The 21040-nt window shown below is 36.4% G+C and overlaps 3 protein-coding genes across 4 annotated transcripts; 2 read left to right on the top strand and 1 right to left on the bottom strand.

Moving 5' to 3' along the window:
- Positions 1-814: 814 nt before the first annotated feature.
- Positions 815-4468, bottom strand: LOC103930450 (RHOMBOID-like protein 12, mitochondrial). The gene is given in 9 exon segments (XM_009339802.3): positions 815-1035; positions 1218-1259; positions 1345-1403; positions 1406-1448; positions 1889-1933; positions 2144-2254; positions 2394-2513; positions 2759-2879; positions 3929-4468. Coding segments are annotated over 9 exon segments (1047 nt in total). The 5' UTR covers positions 4345-4468; the 3' UTR covers positions 815-945.
- A 1709-nt stretch (positions 4469-6177) lies between these two features.
- On the top strand, positions 6178-8779 carry LOC103930442 (transcription termination factor MTERF15, mitochondrial). 2 transcript variants are annotated; one of them, XM_009339789.3, is made up of 2 exons: positions 6178-7688; positions 8222-8779. In XM_009339789.3, the coding sequence occupies exon 1, from the start codon at positions 6268-6270 to the stop codon at positions 7633-7635; it is 1368 nt and encodes a 455-aa protein (XP_009338064.2). In that variant the 5' UTR covers positions 6178-6267; the 3' UTR covers positions 7636-7688; positions 8222-8779. The 2 variants fall into 2 exon arrangements, with proteins under 2 accessions (XP_009338064.2, XP_048444018.1); XM_048588061.1 differs by having other exon boundaries at positions 6178-7983.
- Positions 8780-16970: 8191 nt separating this feature from the next.
- Positions 16971-19399, top strand: LOC103930433 (cytochrome P450 78A5). The gene is made up of 2 exons (XM_009339778.3): positions 16971-18102; positions 18602-19399. Exons 1-2 carry the CDS (start codon positions 17113-17115, stop codon positions 19214-19216), a joined length of 1605 nt encoding a protein of 534 aa, XP_009338053.2. The 5' UTR covers positions 16971-17112; the 3' UTR covers positions 19217-19399.
- Positions 19400-21040: the final 1641 nt, after the last annotated feature.

The raw sequence follows: 21040 nt of genomic DNA, 5'->3' as shown, positions 1-21040 counted from the left end.
CTATTCACTATACCTTTAAAAATAATTTCGTTAAAAAAAAATTTGAACTTTTCGCTAATTTTCCTAAAAATATATAGTACACAACGAACCTTTGAGTTCGAGAAACTCAATTCATATATAAAAATCTATAGCCTTTTCGCTGTCTAACACGGATATAAATAGTGTTTTTTAACTTATTGGGCGCATGCTAACACACGTCCAAACATCTTTTTCTTACCGTGAATATCATGTTATATTTCTTACCATTAAAATTGTGATTCGATTTCTTTGGCAACAGGATAGTGCATTCTGAATTATATAATTTATTCCCTAATTTATTTTTTTTTAAGTTGTTATTTAAATTTTAAAGTACTAAAATTTGGAATGTAGGGTTTAATTAAACTGTTGATAATTTTATCCGAGTCCGAAATAATGAGAGGATACAAGATAAATAACTGAAGAACTTCTTGTTTTGTATCTTTATTAATATATCAATATCAATCAATTAAAAATAAGAAGTTTTAACAAAACACTTCCGGTACTGTTTACTTTTAACGAAAAACCAAATTTATACATTTCCCCTGGTACTATTCACTATACTTTAAAGGGCTTTTCATTAAAAGGGAAATTTTTTTGTACTTTCCGTTAGTTTTCCTTAAAAAATAAGAGAATTTTTTTATAAAATAAATTAAATTAGGTAGTTTAAAATCGCTTGTTAAATGAAAATTTAAATTAGATAGATAATATCGTTTGTTCAAAAAAAAAAAAAAAAAAAAAAAGCGTTTTCCACAGGAAAGACCCTAAAATATGATGGGAAGCAGTAAAGTTCAGGAAATATTGTGAAGTCTGTCTCAATGGATGATTAGGTAATTTAAACCATTCACTACACGTTGGGCTACCTTAAGTTTCCTAGCCAGAAAATCTACAACGCGTTGCACAACTAATGCGCAGAGCCGTCAACAAAACTCAGAAACGCCCCTTCCGAAGCCGTGCCCACGCTATGGCTGCAACCGCAGCACCCCCCAAGTGTGCAGCTCCTGAGATATGTCTGTCTCCCTGCAATAAGAGCATAATGCTACCACTAAATGTACTCTGAAATAACGAATGACAATGGCAGTCGTTTCATGATAACCGTGACTCTCAACTCCTACTCTGTTTCATGGCACGAATGCACCACAAACACACACACAGACACAGACACAGAAAGGAAAGTGACACCAGGGAGATAACCAACGTACCTCTATTATCCTCAAGACGTCGTTCCCAATTAGAAAGATACCCTGAAATGGAAAAGGAGAGGTTAAGTTTTCAAGGATTTGCTTAACAGCCTCGACCAATCACACAACAATAATGAATCAAACTTACCAGCAGGATGGCAGGAACTGGTATGATGAATTCTAAGTAGAGGGTTGCTTTTGGGAAGAGAATATATCGAGCAACATGATAGCATTAACAGCTCCGCTTGCCCCCTGGATGTCACAAACAGACACAATAGTGAAATGAATGTAATGTTCACTGAATGTTCTTTTTCAGAGTATAACAAGTAATACAAAGCAATGTATACCAACAATCTGTGAAAAATGAAACTTAGCTTTACGCATGGGAAATAATGATAGATAAAAACAAGCCAGGGGGAGGAGAAGAAAGGTAAACTCAAAGCTCATCCACAGAATTAATATCCCATTCCTATTGCCATGAAAACGCTTAATGGGATGGCCGGCATGGCATGATGCTAAACTCTGGCACCATACGATAGTCTCATCTTTCATAATTTAGTTTCTTTGGTAATTTTTCTTTCTCTAGGCAGTTGTTCAAATTTCTTGGGGAAATTATACTCTAGGCCAGTATCCTGGTTTGTTCAGAAATGTAAAATCACAAAACCAGTCCTGGGCAGTTTCTGAAAGCATACCAGTCCTGGTATCTTTGCCGCCTCCGTGTTCCATGGCTTTCGGCCCTGCAAAGAGCAGATTGTGATGAGACACTCAAGAGCTAATACCGTACAATCACAAAACCACCCAGGAGTTCCCATACATTTTAAGAGTTCAGTAAGTAAATTAGAAGCATTATCTTCTGTGAACAAGTTCTTCTGTTGATTATCATTTGAGCAAAGCAATGAACTATAGCTTTGCTCAAATGAGTATTATTAGTTTGAGTATAATTTCACCTGCGATGACGCGGCCAGGAAGGCTTTGTGGACCAAGAAAAAGACTGAGCCACCAACTGCCCCGGCTAGATACAACTTCAGCAAAAACTCAGGCCCAAAAACTCTTCCAATCTGGTCAGTGCACCAAAAGCAGACAAAGATGATAAAAACAGATTGAACATAACCCTTCATGGTTATCAAATTTGACAATTCAAGCAAGCTTAGCCGTATGGTAATGATTGTATTGAAATTTCGATCATAAAAGGCTTACATTCATCCCAAAAAAATATAGTCCGATCATGTTAGAAAAGATATGTCCAGCATCAATATGACTGAATGCAGAAGTTATCAACGTGTGCAGCCGTCCACTTGCAAAATTGTGTAATGAAATCTGGTTAGAGAAAGAGTAAATTAACAAGTCAGGAAATTGAAGTGAAAAACACTCTGTCATCAAACTAGAGTACTAGCAGCAGTAAAGAGCTTGTCCTTCAACGTTCTGTTTCCTTAATCTTTCCTTAAGTTTAGGATTGCTTCTCACTTTTAAGAGAGTGCACACGAAAGGTGTCAGAACTCAGGAAATACAGCCATATGACAAGTTGACGACATTTAGTTAACTTCAAATTTAGAATGACTCACGGTAAAATTATTCATCATGAAGCTACGATCTGCAATCCTCCATAAAAGAAAAACAGCAACATTAGCTACAATCAATCCCAAAACCACTTCATTATTCGATAACCTCCCGAACCACGACCTCCTACAAAGGTGAGAAAATAAGTTACTGACAGATTAACACTACGATAGCAACTGCATATGGTCAAGGTTTGTTATGAATGAGCAAGGTTCTACACTCTATCGCAGTGCAGTCTAGTAGAACTCAAATAATCTTCTAGATAGAAACTATGAGTACAGACATCACCATCCCAAAAGGTCATGTATTTGGTTGATTTCATATGCTTTCTTCAATAATAAGGTGACAAATTTTGAAACATTACTTATTTTATAGCATAACTCGAAGAAACAAGCTGAATCAGAAAGTGAATTTAAACTCTGCTCAATTCTGAGTGGAGCAAATCACCACAAATGTCCAAAATTAATCTCTTTAAACTCACAAAACAGACACTTTGTTACATTTAAATTAACCCAAATAGGCCGAGTATGAATCTCCTCCCCGTAGACTTGAGTAATTCTAATACCGCCTGGTAAACAGTAAAAGCAATGCACATATTTTTTTCATGAAAACTTTAACGAAAGCTTTCGGTACTGTTAACCATATTTTTACACTAAAAAGTCAATATATTATTCACTTTGACCCTTAATTTTGTCGTTAACGTTAAAACTCAAAGTTTTCAAATAGTTTTCATTAGTTTCCTTTTTTTTTTCATTTCCTAACAGTAAACTGCGTTATTACATCAGATGGGCAAAAGTTTGCATTTCTCATCATTCAACTTTCAAAAATGGCAAAAGCAAACGTTTCCAGTAAAAAATGCAGGAGCTTTTGTGATGAACAGGAAGCAAGCAATGGCGTGCAGCACATAAAAAGTAATATTTGTACGGCCAACCAATCACGATACGTGTCGTTCTTCTCCGTTACCAGCCACATTACTCTCTTTTTTTTCACTGGTCAAATCAACCGTGAAAATATGAAATCAATCAAAAGCCAATAAGAAATCCCAAATCAACCCAAAGAACCCTAGCTGAATCACATACAATTTCACACATTCTAACAGAAATCACACAATAATGCAAAATTTAAACAAATAAAAAAAAGTTATTGCAGATTAAACATTACTTCAAAAACATTACCATGGACTCCGATGAGAAGTGAAATTCTGGTTGAACTTAAAGCTCCGTTTGGGAAATTGGGCTCTGAGGAATCCGAGTCTGCAGTCCGAAAGGCTCTTGCTTGAAGCTCTCAGAAGGGTATTCGAGAAACCCAGAAAGGATTGCTTTCTGAGTGATGAGTTGGAGAGAAACCCATGAATTTTTTGCGCGAGAGTGTGCTGCGACCGCCATGGATGAGGGTGGTGGCGAAGCGGGAGTGCAGGAAAGGAGCTGAAGAAGTGGTTTTGGTTCTGGGCTATGGGCGGTTTGGCGAGAGAAAACGTTTTGTGACATTGGGAGTGGAAGATTGAGGAGGTGGTGGCGGTGGATGTGGCGGAGGTTGGGAGGTTTCTGGGGAGGTTTGAGGAGGCTAGTTTCAGAGAAAGGAGCCTCTGCATTTTTGAGGCTTTGATGGAGGGCGCTCCTCGGTGGGTATTGGGAAGTTCCTTGCTTAGAGAACAGGGCACCCTCCAAGTCCCTCTTGAAATCAAATGGAAATGTGAATAAAGTTTGCAAATTTAATTGTGGGAGGAGAGAAACTTGAGCTTTATTGGTTTCTGAGATTTGTATAACACATTATTTTGATAATTATCAATAGAAATGGTCCTGAGATCCATTAGTTTGGTTATTCCATTAAAAACTCCGTTGTCTCGGAGTTCTTGACCAGAAGTTTAGGCAATTTTCAAAATTTCATAACTCAATCATTTCTTAACCAATTTCGACCCATAATATATCATAAAAAAATAGAAAAGTATAGAATAAGATTATACCTATTTGGAAGCCCCATGGTTGCCAGAGATGGTCGGAAAATATCCTAAAAGGTGACTGGTTCACGGAAAAACTGAAAAACTCGCCAGAAACTGGATAAACTTTAAACGTTCATAATTTCTTCAATACTTAACGAAATCAAATGATTTAAAAAAGGATCTCCAGTTAACTACTTTCGAGTCGTTTTCCAGCCAAATCACGGCGAATTAGCCGTTAAGAAAGGTACCATTCTCTTCGTCTTATTGAGAGGTATGATTTTTTTTTTTTTTTTTGAATCACTTGTTTTCGTTGAGTATTGAAGAAGTTATGAACGTTCAAAGTTTATCCAGTTTTCAGCGAGTTTTTTAGTTTTTCTGCAAACCAATCACATTTCAGACTATTTTCCAGCCATACGACAACCATTGAGCTTCCAAATAAGTGTAATATTGTTCTACACTTTCCTATCTTCATTTTGATATATTATGGGTCGAATTTGGTTAAGAAATGATTGAGTTATGAAGCTTTAAAAATTGCCCAAACTTTCGGCCAAATAGCTCCGGGACACTTAACGGAGTTTTTAACGGAATGACCAAAATAATGGATGGTGAACAATCTCAAGAACCATTTCTATTGATTTTCAATGTCAGGGATTAAGGTGATGTGTTATGCAAATCTCAAAGACAATTTTGGCAAAAAAATCAAGAAACTTGCTTAACTTAGGATTGGGAATGACCAAATTACGGTATTACCCCAGTTGATCCACTCATGATTTTCTTATGTTGAACATAATTTTTGGTCAAACTATTTGATCATGTGACATGTTTGACCTTGTCATACTTTATAGAGTTTATGTAACATCCCACATCGTCCAGGTGAGTGGATCCTCTAAACCTTATATGTATATTCTCATCTCTACCTAGCACGAAGTTTTTTGGAAGCTCATTGGCTTTGAGTTCTGCCGGAACTTTGAAGTTAAGTGAGTTCGGGCGAGTGCATTCCTAGGATGGGTGACCCACTGGGAAGTTCTCGTCTAAGTTTTCAGAAACAAAATCATGAGGATGTGGTCAGGGCCCAAAGCGGACAATATCATGTTACGGCGGAGTCGAGCCCAGGATGTGGTGGAGTCCGGGTCGGGATATGACAATTTGGTATCAGAGCCAATTCCTGGCCAGAAGTGTGTCGACGAAAACGTCGGGCCCCTAAGGGGGGTGGATTATAACATCTCACATCGCCAAGGAAAGTGTATCATATAAACCTTATATGTATATTCTCATCTCTACCTAGCATGAAGCCTTTTGGAGCTCACTGGATTCGAGTAAATGTCTAGTTTTAAAAGTTTTAAATAATTATTTAGAATGTTTTAAGAAGTTAACCAAGTATAAATCACTTTTAAAAATTGAGTAATTAAATATTTTAACCTTTAAATTTTTATTTAAAAGTATAAAAATTAAAATTTGACTGTTAAAACATGCGCAACGCCGGAACATACCACCCAAGAATTTTTGTAGCTTGTGACGTTGTATCCGGTACTTGTTCATGTAGTTTTGCGTTCGACAAGCTCCAAAACCAGAATAATGGCCATTAGGGTTCTAACGAGAACCACAGTTACACGCTTCACAAGCATTTTAACCGCCAAGCAAAACCCAAATTTCCCAAACCAAAAGTCCGAATCTTTTTCCACAAACCCAGCAAAACCCAGATTTACCCAGCAATCCCAGTACCGGAAACAGATTTCCCTCGCCACTCTGCTCCAAAGGTACGGCTTCCCATCTTCTCTGCTCCACAATTTCCTCTCAAAGCATCAATTTTTATTGAATTCCAACTTACAGGAATTAGAGAAGTCTCTGGCTGTTCTTTTATCCTTCAAAATCCCCCAGAAATCCCTTGTTTCTTTGATTTGTGACTGCCCCGGGGTTTTGGATTTTCAGTTTCTGAAGAAATGGGAAAAGGGATTTTCAAATTTGGGGATTTTGAGTGCTTCCCCATTGATGGTTAGGAGTGTTTTGGAACAATCTAAGAGGTTTCAGATTGACCCAGATGGGTTTTTTAGGAGTGTGGAGGTTTTGAGGGGTTTAGGGTTTATGGATGGCACGGTTATTAAGGTTTTAGAGGGGTTTCCAGGAGTGGTTTTGATGAATGGGAGGGAGATTCAACGGAGAATCGAATTCTTGGAGGGAATTGGAATTTCGAGGGATGAAATTAATTGGGTTCTAAAATATTTTCCTGGGGTCATAGGATTTGGGGTTGAAGATAGGCTGAAGCCATTGCTGTGTGAGTTTAAGGGTTTCGGTTTTAGCGAGGATGTGATTAGGACAGAGATAATGAAAGAGCCACGAATTCTTGGCATGGAATTGGGCGAATTTTCGCAGTGTGTGGAATTCTTGAGGACTTTGAAGTGTAGGGTACCAATCAAGGAGAAGATTTTCAGTGAGGGAGAGTTTAGAGCTGGGTTTGAAGTGAAGTTGAGAGTTGACTGCTTGTGCAGATATGGGTTGATTCGTAGAGAGGCTTTTGAGGTGTTGTGGAAGGAACCGAGGTCAATTATATATAAGGTGGGGGAAATTGAGAGGAAGATTGAGTTTTTAATACAAAGGATGAAATTCAGTACCCGTTGTTTGGTTGAAGTTCCACAGTATTTGGGTGTGAATTTTGAGAAGCAGATCATTCCTCGGTACAATGTGATCGAGTATTTGAGATCTAAAGGCGGGCTTGGTTATGAGGTGGGGTTAAGAGGTTTGATCACGCCTAGCAGGCTTAGATTCTATAACCTGTACGTCAAGCCATATCCGGACTGTGAAAAAATGTTTGGGAGATTTTCAGGAGATGTTAAAGTTCAAAGCCGACATCCTGCTGGACTATGGAAACTTTTCAAGCCACAAAAGTATCCAGAATCCAAAGAAGATGTGACGAACACAAAGCTATTTATGAAATCTCTGGGTTAGTGTTGCACCGTTTTTGAGCCATTTGTCATCCTCCAAGTTGAGGACTTTATCAGGTAGACTTTTGTCTGTAATCTGAATTCATGGAAAAATGGTTGGTGGCATGAAGTTATTTTGGTGCATGGTAGACATAGTCATGGTATACACTTGGCTTTTGGCACTTTGCCTTTTATGCTGCCTGCAGAAAGTTTTAAGAAAGCTTAAAGATTTGCATTGCTAACGGAGTTAGCCGTTTCCATCCATTGCACTCCATTCTTTATTGAATTGAAGAAAAGTGGCAGTGATTTTTGCATATGCCGGGAGTTGGATGAATGAACAATTGCAATATCTTTGGCAGAAAGATTATACAAGGTAAAAGTGAACTTAAGGGCTAGGGATTCCTTTGAATCCTGTTTGTTGTGGAACCTAGGAATTGATACCTGTCTACCCTCTGCTTCTTCTTTAAGTGTATCTCGTGTTCTGATATCTGCTTGTTGCAAATAACTTCGAGTCAGCATGGACTTCTCTGATTCCTATTGATTGCATTACCTCGTCATCATTCATCTGCGACTTATTTTACACTCTACTTATCATGTGTTCTGCATTCAAGGCGATATAGAATGAAGAAGCTGGTTCAGACAACAAATTGAATGTTCATTTGTACAAGCAACAGATTGATCACTTATACAAGCTCAGTCAACAATATTGGATTTGGCTACCGTGATTGGCTTCCAGAGGTCCTTGAATCTTGAGGGGATATCGAGAAGATAACTTGTGCAACCACTTTGATGTTCAGTGTAAAACACGTCTTGAAAACCTTGCTTTGGGCGAGGACTGCAAATGGGGGGTTCAAAGGAAATGAACAAAACAACATCAAGGATAAGCAGATGTTCAGAGCTTGCTGATGGAATGGTTGAATCGGCTATTATTTCCGCGGATTCATTTCTTCCGCAGATGGATGCTGATCGTGTATGGAATCGTTTCAAGTCCGGTGGTTCGGAATGTCTTCGGCTTTGGTCTTTTTTATCAATGCCTGTCATTTTTACGGACCATCTCTTGTATTATATTTCTGCTTAGAAACTATTACACATTTTGCATTTGTACTTACGGAAAATGTAGGCTTGTTTGGAAGTACTTTTAAAATTACAGAAAGCACATTTAGCGAGAATATTTTTGGGTTCGAATTTCGAGATTTCCTTGCATTTTTGCTAAGGATTAGTGCTAAAACTATTTACATCAGAAGTGTTTTCAACTATTTTTAAAAAACACTTCCAAACGAGTCTGTAAACCGACTTGGAGATGTATCTTGACAATATTACAAACCTAAATGAGAGAGCAGATAAGTCTATAAGCGATATTGTTAATAAAATGCCACAAGATCAACATGTGTATAGAAGCCCACAATGTCTCCCATGATGTTGTGCTGGAGCTTGCCCTACGCCTCTGCTTGTATTGGAAAAAACCCTAATTAATGGCTAATAATTATTTTCGCACTATCAACTTTTTCTTATTCACACGTATTTCTATGTTTTGATTTTTGAATTAAATAAATAAAAAAATAAAAATAAAAATAAAAACTGTCCAGAAGTTGAAAAAAATAGTGAAAAACATTGCTCTACAGCACTATAGATTATAAGAGCATCTCCATCTTAGAGCAGCTCCACCAGAGCTTTTTTTGCCCAGCACCAAGTCCAAATAACAGCCCGGCATGCAAGGAAAGTGCTCCAGCCCGCCAACTTGCCTGGCACCCAGCCCGTGCCAGTCAAGAGCCCAGCCCAAAATGGACAGACCCATTCCCCGGTCTGTTTCTGGCGCGTGCACAACACGCGGGAGGCCAGGCGAGTAGCCGACAGCTTTGCAGGCGGTGGGGCCCGCGTGGCAGGGCAACTTGCAGTCGTCCGGGGTGAAGGATACGTGGCCTCCTCAGAGCCGTTGGATTTCCAACGGCTAGTTTTTTAGGCCGTTGGATTTTCAACGGTAAAAAAAATTTAAATTTAAATTTTAAATTGGACCGTCCGATCACAGATCAACGGTCCACGTTTATTTCACCAAAAATTAAAAAAAAAAAAAAAAAAAAAAGGCCCAACGGTCAGAAATTTGACCGTTGGCCACGTGGCGTAATGAGTGCTGTTGGATTTGATTATTTTTCAAATCCAACGGTCCCGATTAATTACAACATTAAAATTTATTAAAAATTAATTAAAAAATGTCAAAATTTTTTTAAAAACAGAAAAATTTTAAAAAATTAATTTTTTTTTCTATAAATACCTAACCCTCATCTTCCACCTTACACCACATTTCAATATTTTCTATCTACACTTTCTACACTTTCTACATTGAATATTTTGTACACTTTGAGAGAAAAAAATGACTTCGTGGAAGCTCAGTGAAGATGTTACGTTGTGTGAATGTTGGGTTCGCACTACTCATGACCCGATTACGGGTAATGAGATGGATAAGCGAGAAATGTGGAGTAAAATTACGAAATCGTTCAACGATGTACATGGAAAAGATGTACATGGAAAAGATGCCAGATCTAGTTAAGGTCTTCAAGGTCGTTGGAAAAAGACCTAGCACAAGATATGCAAGCATTCGCAAGGCAGCCGTAATTTTTTGCTCAGGAAGAAGACCTAGCACATGAAAAGCATCCTCTTTTTGCACAAAATATGGATCATGGTTGCAAACATCACTCATGATTTTAGCGAACAAACTTCGTTGCATTCTAAAACGACGTCTAAAAACATGATCAGGGTAAACGCTGTTGGGAATAAAATAATCTTCCAAGAGATCTTTACCTCGTCTTTCCCTTCTTCTATCGATGTTTGTCGCATGTCCGGGTTTGGCTATCTGACCCATAGCTTGCATGATACGGCGGGAATGTGAGGCCCTCCGCCTTCTATGGTGATCATCCTCATCCTCCTCCATTGTGAAGACCTCATCTCCACCTCCATCTTGGTCAAGATTGACCAATTCTTCCTGTTGTGCCAACAACCTTTTCTGCTGCTCTTGCAACTGTTTATACGCTTTCCTTGAAGAAGACATTGTAAGAACTCAAGATTTGAAAACGATAAAGAAGAATTCTGAGCTAAAAAAAATGATTGAGTTTAGTGTGAGGATGGATGTAGGGATGTAGGGTTTATATGGACAAAAAAAAAGAAGATGAGGTTCTGGACAATGCCACGTGGCACTACGTGATTGGTTGAAAATCTTAGCGGAAATCTATTCAAAAAATAGTACGTTCAGATAATGACACGTGGCGTGACGAGATTGGTTAAAAATCTTATCGAAATCTTGCCTAAATTATTGTAAACAGGAAGTGACACGTGGGTTGTCGGGATTGGTTGAAAATCTTAGCGGAAATCTATTCAAAAAATAGTACGTTCGGATAATGACACGTGGCGTGACGAGATTGGTTAAAAATCCTATCCGAAATTAAAACTATTTTTTTTTATTATTTTATAAAAAAATTATTTAATATTTTAAATGGACTGGGTGCCAGCGCATTTTGTAGGGGTGGAGATCGTTTGTGCCAGCGCATTTTTAGACTAGGTGCCAGCACATTTTTTTTGGGGTGGAGATGCTTTGGCCTATTACTGTTCATTGAGTCTGTTATTGTTCAATTAAGTGGATAAATGGGCTGGGTGCTGGCGCAAAGTGGATAGGGGTGCAGTTGCTCTTATTGATACCTGATGTGGCATTTCGAAGCATGCTGTCAAATTTCATTATATTTTAACCGGTATGTTGGTGAGACCCACTTTAAAATAAAATAAACGGTAAAACTATTTTTAAAAACTTATATTCTAGTAGATGATGAGACCTACCAATTAATAATCAAATAAAATGAAATTTCAGGCAGCATCAAAATTTACGCTAGAAGCATTGCTATCAATCCAGGTCACCTAAAAGATTGTTTGGTTGGAGAAATATAATTTTTCAAAAATGATTAGTTCGCATTCCACTTAAAATTTGGTATCTTCTTTAAAGATGTTCCAAGACGAACTGTAATAACATTTCATAGTCAACAAGAATTTTAAGTTTGAATTCTAACATTAAAGTCAAGATCACACAATGAGTTGAAAACTGTGAGGTATTTACGAAGTTCAAATTTAATTCTTAGTTAAATGACAGGAAGTTAGTAAACTGCTTAGACCATCTCCTCAAATTTTGAACACAAAATTTAAATTTTGATAGCTTATGTGACACTTATTTTTTAAAGTTTTGTTCTCCAACCAATATGTCAAATTAAATTATTATTTTATTATTTTATAAAATAAATTATTAAACTAATTAAAATTTAATAAAGAACATTTAAAGTTTAATTAGTAATCTGTTCACATTCCTTGATTGAAAAATAGAAAAAAGTATGATAATTGCATCAGTCAACTCAACATTAATTATAATAAATGATTAAACTAAATAAAAATTAATAAAATACATTTAATAATTAATAAAAAAACATTTGAAGCTGCTAAATTTGACATCAACCTCTTTTGCTATCAATCCATGTCATCGCCACATAGGATTTGAAACTTCGGTTGGAGAATATTAGTGTTGTTTTTTTTTACTGTTATAGCTTATGTGTACATTTTGGCATCTCCTTTGAAGATGCTCTTACCAGTTACAACATAAATATCATTGTGACGGTGTTTCAAGCCAATTATACACTACTTTATGTTTAACTTCTCCATATAATTAGTGTATAATTAACTTGAAATATCACCATCGTGAATTCCAATGTGCAAGTGAGCCCTATATATATATATACACACACGTCATGCAAATATCAGAACCGTGGTAATTAACAGAATAAAGATCTAACGTACAAATTGAGATATGCATATGATACCTTGTAGGCAATTTGCCCGGTCCATACTTAGAAAGCAAGTAAATGTCCCCATGAAGATTCTACCAAAATCGAGCTGTAAAGATCCTCTTATTTAACCCAAAAGTAGCACACCGATGAACATGGCTTTTTCAACGTTGTTCAACATTTGGTCATACAGATATGCATACTGTCCGCAGGTTGTTTGCAGAGAATCTATACGTTTATCTAGGAAGAATATCACAGCTGCAATCTTGTATATCCAATATTTTAACAGAATAAGATTGGAAGGAAGATGTGCTTTCGGTTACTATAATTATGGATTACCGATTTGGTTAACTTTGTTTTTTCACGAAAAATTGACTAAAATGATTAGATGAATCAAATATTAACGATATAACGATTAGATTGGAATTTTTTTGAACTGATTAGACCAATCAAATATTAAAAAACTGACTATATAGGATTAAATTTTTTTGATCATTTTGACCCATAAAGTAGGATTGAATTTTTTATTTTTTTTGTGTGTGGTTATTTTGGCCCAATCAAATATTGACGACATAAAGTAGAAGTAGCAGTAATTGAATATAAGATAAGAGAAAATTGGTTAAGATGGTTTAGACACGTGAACAAAAGACCTATAGATGCTTCAAAAAAAAGGTGCGACTATGAGACGGAGGCTCAGGACAAAAGAATAGAAAAAGACTTTGAAAGAGACTTTAAGAAAAGATAGAGAGTACTTGGAGTTAACGGACGACTTGATGCAAAACCGAGCGCGGTGACGTTCTATAATTCATACAACCGACCACACTTAGTGAAATAAGAATTGATTGTTGTTGTTGTTTATTTTAACCCATTCACCAAACTCCAATACTTAACATGGTCAAAAGACTGAAAACTTTTACATTCATGTCTAAATGTTGTCTGCCAATAAGGTGCATCTTATACAGCAAGGAAACCCCACTTGTAGGGTTATTGTGCAACAGCGTAGGAACAATCTTAGTACTAAACATGGGAGGCAAAACCCTATTCGCATGTACATTAGGACTAAATTAATAAACAAATCTCCTTATACGATTTCGAAATTGCATTGACCAAACATACCAAACACATTACCGTCCACCAGGAGTTAATCCACTTAGTTAATATATATATATATATATATATGCATGCAATTTCATACAAAAAGAATCAAGCATAAGCATGCAGCATTAGTTGGCCAGATTTAGTTTGGCAGACAGACAGCAATGCTGTTTTGGCGCAGCAATGCTCATAAAAAACATTGGCTCTCTCTCTCTCTCTCTCTATATATATATATATATATATTACTCTATATATTTAACCAGTAAGTTCTTTTTATACATAAATTAAGAGGAAATTACTAGTTGGGTTATGATATTTTTGGTCTAAATTCTAAAGCTGCAATCTGGTAGCCAATCATCAATTCGAGTCATTGACAATATGTTTTGCATTTTTATAAGGTGGTAAGTGGTAACTTCTAGATATCTTTCCTTAAAATAATTAGACATGCATTAGCTAGGGCTTAGGGGTGGCAGACTGTATATTTGACGTCACATGCATGCAGACGCGGTACCTGGAATCAGAGATGAACCAAAAAGTCTGTCTTCCTAAGATCATCTCCAACTAAAAGAAGATTAAAGGGCTACGTTTAGCCCTATAATTCTGCAAGAAATTATTTTTTAATGAACAGTGTCATGCAATATTTTATATCATCTTCAATCGACGGGGTTATAGTCCAAAACATAGCCCTTTCACAAAGAACCCATCTCCAACTGAAGGGAATATTTTTTTAGCCCCCTCAATAATTTATTACTTTAATTGAATTAAACTACCATATTAAAATAAAATTTTCAGACATATTTTGAATGCCACTTGTGAAAAGGATGTGAAAAATTGGTGAAGAATTGAAATAAAATGAGGTAAGATAGTATGGAATGGTAAAATGATGTGAGAAATGGGGTAGAATTGGCTTAGGTATTTATAGGAAAAAAAGTTAGAATTTTTTTTAAAAATTTCGTCTAAAAAAAATAGAAAAAAAAAGTGGCACTCAAAATTGAACTACTTGACGTCAGGTAGCATGTGTTTGGGCTGGGTGGTCTTGGCCAACCCTTTAGCCGGTTCTCCAATTTTTGGTTGGGTGGAGCCCACGAGCTCCTTGGCCTGGTCTTTGATTGGAGACGATTTTCGTGTCAAAACTGGCTATTTTTTTGTTTATGGCCCTTTGGCCGGATCGGTTGAAGATGGCCTAAGAAAGCTTGCTTTGAATAAAGGCCTACAGACGTACTCAACAAATCCTTTTTTTTTTTTTAATTTTAAATTGCCCTTGTATTTACTTGTTTTTCATTCTTTCTGGTTATGTGCGATCAATCACATAAAGATTCATCGATAAGTATAGGTGAAACCAATCCTCGTCAACCAGAAGAGGAAATCGATTTCAAGTATTCTTTGGAGTGTCATACTGTGAAAATTTCAGTGAAATTAATGTTCACCAACAAATTAAACTTCGATTGGTCAAGGTTTATGTGGCGCGCACCATATATGGATCCCCTAAATTGCACACATGACATGTGACTCATGTAAACTTAATGAGTTATTAAGAGTTTTTTCCAAAAAAAAAAAAAAAAAAGAGTTATCAAGAATTACACGTGTCCGCATCTGAAACATCCGTCATCAAACAAATCACATAAAGTAGAAAACTGGACAAATTAACCCTAGTTTGATCAAATTATATCATTTAGGATTTATTTTTTAAATTGAAGATTTTTCTTTAATAAAATTTAAATTAACTAATTAGCTCAAATTAAATGAAATCAGAAAATTAACCCCACAAATCACGGGATTCAGAATGAGCCTATAAATAATACGCTTATTCTAACAAAGAGGATTTTGGAGAGAAACGAAGAAAGCTCAAGCCTTAGTAGAAATTAGAAAGCTCTCAGGCCAAAGCAAACACCAAATACATGAACACTCTTGTGTTATTCATCAAACCTGTGCCGATTTATCCACAGCCAAAGCCGAAAGTCACCCACCACACTTCAAACTCTTTGTGGTCCCATTTCATTCCATAACAAACTTCAACATCCCTTGAAGAATCACAAGCAATAGATTCAAGTTCAAGATCAAGTGGCCACCACTCTTGGATCGAATTCTACTTTGGAGATCGAATAAGAAAGGTAGTCTTGTAAAAGAATAGCTACACAAAGATCGTAACCCTAAGTTTATTATTTTTTTTTGTCAAACCCTAAGTTTATTAATTCAAAGTATTATTTTTGTACACATGTTTTTATTTCATTTGTTACAGAAAATTTCTTGTTTACAATATATATATATATATATATATATATTTTTTTTTTCCTTTTTCAGTAGCTTTTTTTTCTTTCAATTATATACATATGAGGGAAGTTTCTTTAATACTACAACATTTAAAGGTACAGGAAAACATATTTTCACTAGTTTTTTTTTTTTTTTTGAAAAAACGATATTATCTACGCTAATGGGGAGGAGGTGAGCTTAGCCTCACAATGGGCTAGCAATAATGTGGTTGAAATTCGCCTTTGACGAGAATCGAACCTAAGACCTCTCACTTACACATGAAGAGGAAGACCACTAGACTGTAGTACTAAGTGGCTTCACTAGCTTAATTATATGAGGCAAAGGTGAAGTTGTAAGTGAAATTTCTTTAGTACTACAGTCTGATAGTACTCCTCTTTACTTGTAAGTGAAAGGTCTTAGGTCGATTATAGTCAAAGGAGAAGTTGAACTACATTATTATGTCAAACCCATTATAAGGTTTAGTCCACTCTCCCACCTTCTTAATGTAAATACGGTCAGTTTGTTCTAAAAAAAAATTATGAGGCATCACAAATAACATGACCATTATAGTGAACTATTAAAACTCAAATAAATTCTAGCAAAACTGTCTTCATAAAATAAAATTAAAAATAAAACTCTCAAATAAATAAAAGCACACTAAAACAAAGCTAATTAATTTGGAGTTAAACCCAAATGAATGAAATTAATAAAACTCAATTAATTTCAAAAATGAAGGCCACCTAGGTCCACATTCTGGTGTGAAAAATTAACATTTGGAACGGCTAAGATTTTCTTATCAAATTGATTATGACATTATATATCGACCTCTCATATGCCATATGGGCGCTCCATCATGTCGTCAACTAGCTTAATTGTTCCTACGTACACAATATTCCCCAAATCCCTCCATATGATGTCCAAAAGCTAAAGTTTGAAAGAAATATGAAAAAGCATACAGGAATCATAATTTTTTATCGAGAGAGACGGAACATTTTAACCACTGTGAAAAAAAATACAGTTTTGCTCACCAATTTATTTATTAAATGTTTAAATTTTAAGATTAGTGTCTATTCACTATACATATTTCAAAATTTAAATTAATCAACGGTGATAAATAGGTGGGAGCAATTATATTCCTACAGTAAAAACGAATCTTTGCGGCAAAGAGACACCTTCACTCTCTATATAAACTCACTCTTATTTCACTTCTCCCACCACCACAATCCCTCTCAGCTTTTAATTTCCCACTTGGTTTCTTGTTTCCGAAGCTTTGGCTTTTCATTGTCTCGCTCATTTTCTGAGTAACCAAACAGACACCGAGAAAAAAAAGGCCAAGAGTCAAGAAAATGTCCATGGAATCCAACCCTCTTTTCATTCCACCAACTGGGTTTTCATCAGTTTTGAGCTTGGAGTTGTTCATCTGTCTCTTCCTCTTCATCTTTGTTTTTGGCTTTTGGCTCTCACCCGGTGGCCTTGCTTGGGCTTTGTCCAAATTTAAAGCTCAAATCCCTTCGAAAACCGCCATTCCAGGTCCTTCCGGCTTTCCTATTCTTGGTTTGGTCTTGTCCTTCACTGGTTCTCTCACTCACAGAGTTCTAGCCAAGCTTGCTGAGACCTCAAAGGCCAAACCTCTAATGGCGTTCTCAGTAGGGTTTACTCGTTTTGTCATCTCCAGCCACCCCAATACTGCAAAAGAGCTCTTGAACAGCTCGGCCTTTGCTGACCGACCCATCAAAGAATCGGCTTACGAGCTTTTGTTCCACAAAGCAATGGGGTTTGCCCCTTTTGGTGAGTATTGGAGGAACTTGAGGAGAATATCCTCCACCCATTTGTTCAACCCGAAGCGTATTGCTAGTTTCGGGTTGTTCCGAGACAGTATCGGGTGCAAAATGGTGGAGGAGATGAAGGGTTTGATGGAGAGGAGTGGTGAGGTGGAGGTTAGGAAAGTGTTGCATTTTGGGTCTTTGAACAATGTGATGATGAGTGTGTTTGGGAGGAGCTATGAGTTTGGTGGAGAATTAGGGTGTGGAAATGGTGAGGGTTTTGAGCTTGAGGGGTTGGTGAGTGAAGGGTATGAGTTGCTTGGGACTTTCAATTGGAGTGATCACTTTCCTCTATTGGGGTTTTTGGACTTGCAAGGTGTGAGGAGGAGGTGTAAGAAATTGGTGGCAAAGGTGAATGCTTTTGTTGGGAAAATCATAGAGGAGCATAGAGTGAAAAGGAATGAAAATAATGGAGTTTTGGGTACTGATCATGAAAGTGGTGATTTTGTTGATGTGCTTCTTGATTTGGAGGAGAACAAACTCAGTGACTCTGATATGATTGCAGTTCTGTGGGTAAGTTAATTTGATTTTTGAAAAGAAAAAACCTATTAGGTTGTTTAGTTATTTGTAACGTTTGCACATTAGGTTTTCCAGTTTCAATGATCACTAGGAATATTATAGGAATATTTTTATGGAATTATTTCTATAAGGTTTTATGTTGTTGTTACTCTAAAATTATTATTCTGCACTTTTTCTTTACAAATTTTCTGTGTTTTTATTAGTTTGGAGTGCAAAATTACTCTTTTAGAAATACCAATAACAACAACATTTTTTTAAGAGAATTTTATTCATTTCTTGTTTGCTAAATTCCTTAGTTGAGCTTTTATTCTTCACCCTTTAATTTATTTTTTTTCATTTTCCTTCTTGTCCAAGCTTGAAAATTTTTAATTTTCTCCTTTGTGAACCAAATTATAGAACTCTCATGTTTCAAAATTTCTATTTTCCAATCCATTTAAAACAACATAATTAACGTGATTAATTATACAATAAACGTTTTTCTTCATGATTCCAGGAAATGATCTTCAGAGGGACTGATACAGTGGCAATACTCCTAGAGTGGATTTTAGCCAGAATGATTCTCCACCCAGATATCCAAGCCAAGGCGCAATCGGAGATCGACGCCGTTGTAGGCACTCCGACACGATCCGTATCCGATTCCGACCTCCCTAAGCTTCCTTACCTCCGTGCCATAGTCAAGGAAACCCTAAGAATGCATCCACCAGGACCCCTCTTGTCCTGGGCCAGGCTTGCCATCCATGACACTCACATCGACCACCACTTCATCCCCGCCGGCACCACCGCTATGGTCAACATGTTTGCAATCACACACGATGAGAAAATCTGGTCAAACCCTAATGAGTTCAAACCAGAAAGATTTATTAATGAAGATGTTCCAATCATGGGGTCTGATTTAAGGTTGGCTCCCTTTGGTTCTGGAAGAAGAGTTTGTCCTGGTAAAGCCATGGGATTGGCAACTGTTGAGCTTTGGCTTGGTCAGTTGCTCCAAAGCTTCAAGTGGGTCCCTTGTGATGGTCAGTCAGGTGTGGATTTGTCTGAGACCTTGAAGCTTTCTCTGGAAATGAAGACCTCTCTTGTCTGCAAGGCTGTTCCTAGGGTTGTGATTTGATGAACAATTTCTATTTACTTTTGATAATTAAATATGTTGGTTAAATTAGGGTTGCTTTGTGGTGGAGCTCAAGACATTTGGGTTTGGTTCTAATCCTATCTTATATCTAGGGCATGTGTATCACTGTCCATGTGAGCAGTTTTTGTCTATACATCAATATGCAATGCTAGCTTTTTATCTTAATTTCATTGTTTAATTTCTCTGCTTAAAGTCATTATTAATTTTAATTTGAGAGTAGAGAAACGTATCGCTGCACCCGAGTGAATTGATGCTGGGCAAAGAAATGATAATGGAACGTTCATTATTTAATGCAGAGGACCTAATCATATTAGCATATTTTGGAGTGCTGGCTGCGTTTCCTTGATGTTTCTCGTGATTGGCACACTCACATATTCACCAATAAGTTCATCTTGTTATATGCTTTTGAGTCTTTCTCGTTTGACAACCCCTTATATTCATCCAACATGATAGCTGTGAAGTTTATACGTTCTATTAACGTTATAACAATACAGTTGTTGTTTAAAAAAAAAAAAAAGAAGAAAAAAAAAGGAAGAGATTTTAGATGCAATCAATTGATCCCCCAATTAGGGGTGGATGTACATCGGGACCAAGGTAGTCCCAAGATCACCCATAGTCTGAGAAATATACATGTGAAAGTCTTTTGAGGACCCTCCGGATGTTTGGTACATGTCCCTTTTGTGTCTACCAAGGATTGGATATAATGCCTACTAGGCATACATGTTGCATCAACAACACTCGACAAATTCTCTCGATATCACTCATCAGATTGCTTTGGTAATAATGAATATTTGTTGACATATGCACAACATAGTTTGGCTGAAGACAATAAAACCACCAAGTGTTTGATGAAATGTCTTAGTTGAATAAACAATTTTTTTTGAGTGTGTGTTTCACGCTTTATTTGTATCTAAAAAACTTGTAATTTGACATTGAGACCCAAAAGTTCAAATCTTGAATCCGTCACCGAGGTGACTTTTGTTAAGAATCGAATGACATCAGGTTAAATTTAATTATCTTTTTATTTCAGGAAAATAAAATATTTGAAACACATCTACAATCTTATTCTTTGGTTTCTCACTTCAACTGTCATTGTGTATATGTAACTTTGGCCTTCCCTTTCCTCTTTATTCTTTGCATGCTTTCTATTAGCATTTCTTTATGATCGATATCGATATCGGATATAGCCTTTTGAATGCGAAAATTGAATATAAAAAATAATCAAGGGTTACGATTCCTTAATTAAGATTATATACAATAAAATTAAAGAATATTTTCCTAGATTTTTTTATTAATTTGATCATTTGTAATGCGTTAGTTTTAAATGATTGAGGAATAAGAACCTACACCAAACAATGATACGGCTCAACTCTCACCCTCTTTTATGATATCCAATTCCTTCCTCAAGAATATATTTTGGTGAAAGATATGCCTGTGATCAAAAGCTTTGCTCCTTTTTTCCAGCTATAAAGAAAAGATGGAAACAGATTTGAATATCCAATCAAACTAACATTATATATATTTTTTCCTTATAAATCCACATCAGTGCATGCAAGTAGATGCTTTTTCGGCCTTCAACCGATTCTCTATCACTCGACTCACACCCCCATATCCCTACCTATATATTCCTTTCCTCCTAGTCCTCTTACTCTCAAGTCTCACGATCAATAGTAGAAAGATAAACTCAAAATATAATGACAAGGTTAGTTAAGTCGGCTCCCCCTCCTTGTAGTTTGAGTTAATTAAGTCTCACTATCGTTTTCTGTATTTATATGTATATGTGTGTCTATATATACATATTATATG

Source organism: the organism of the source record quoted next, unplaced genomic scaffold (assembly GCF_019419815.1).
Source record: "Pyrus x bretschneideri cultivar Hongxiangsu unplaced genomic scaffold, Pyrus_bretschneideri_v1 Contig27, whole genome shotgun sequence".
In the NCBI taxonomy this organism is placed as follows: Eukaryota; Viridiplantae; Streptophyta; class Magnoliopsida; order Rosales; family Rosaceae; genus Pyrus; species Pyrus x bretschneideri.
The sequence above is the reverse complement of the archived record's forward strand: the minus strand, read 5'-3'. Positions and strand labels throughout refer to the sequence as shown.

Coding starts and splice junctions, on each gene's coding strand:
- LOC103930442 (XM_009339789.3), top strand. CDS start 6,268: ATGGCCATTAGGGTTCTAACGAGAACCACAGTTACACGCTTCACAAGC.
- LOC103930433 (XM_009339778.3), top strand. CDS start 17,113: ATGTCCATGGAATCCAACCCTCTTTTCATTCCACCAACTGGGTTTTCA. Junction 18,103..18,601: donor ATATGATTGCAGTTCTGTGG/GTAAGTTAATTT, acceptor TCATGATTCCAG/GAAATGATCTTCAGAGGGAC.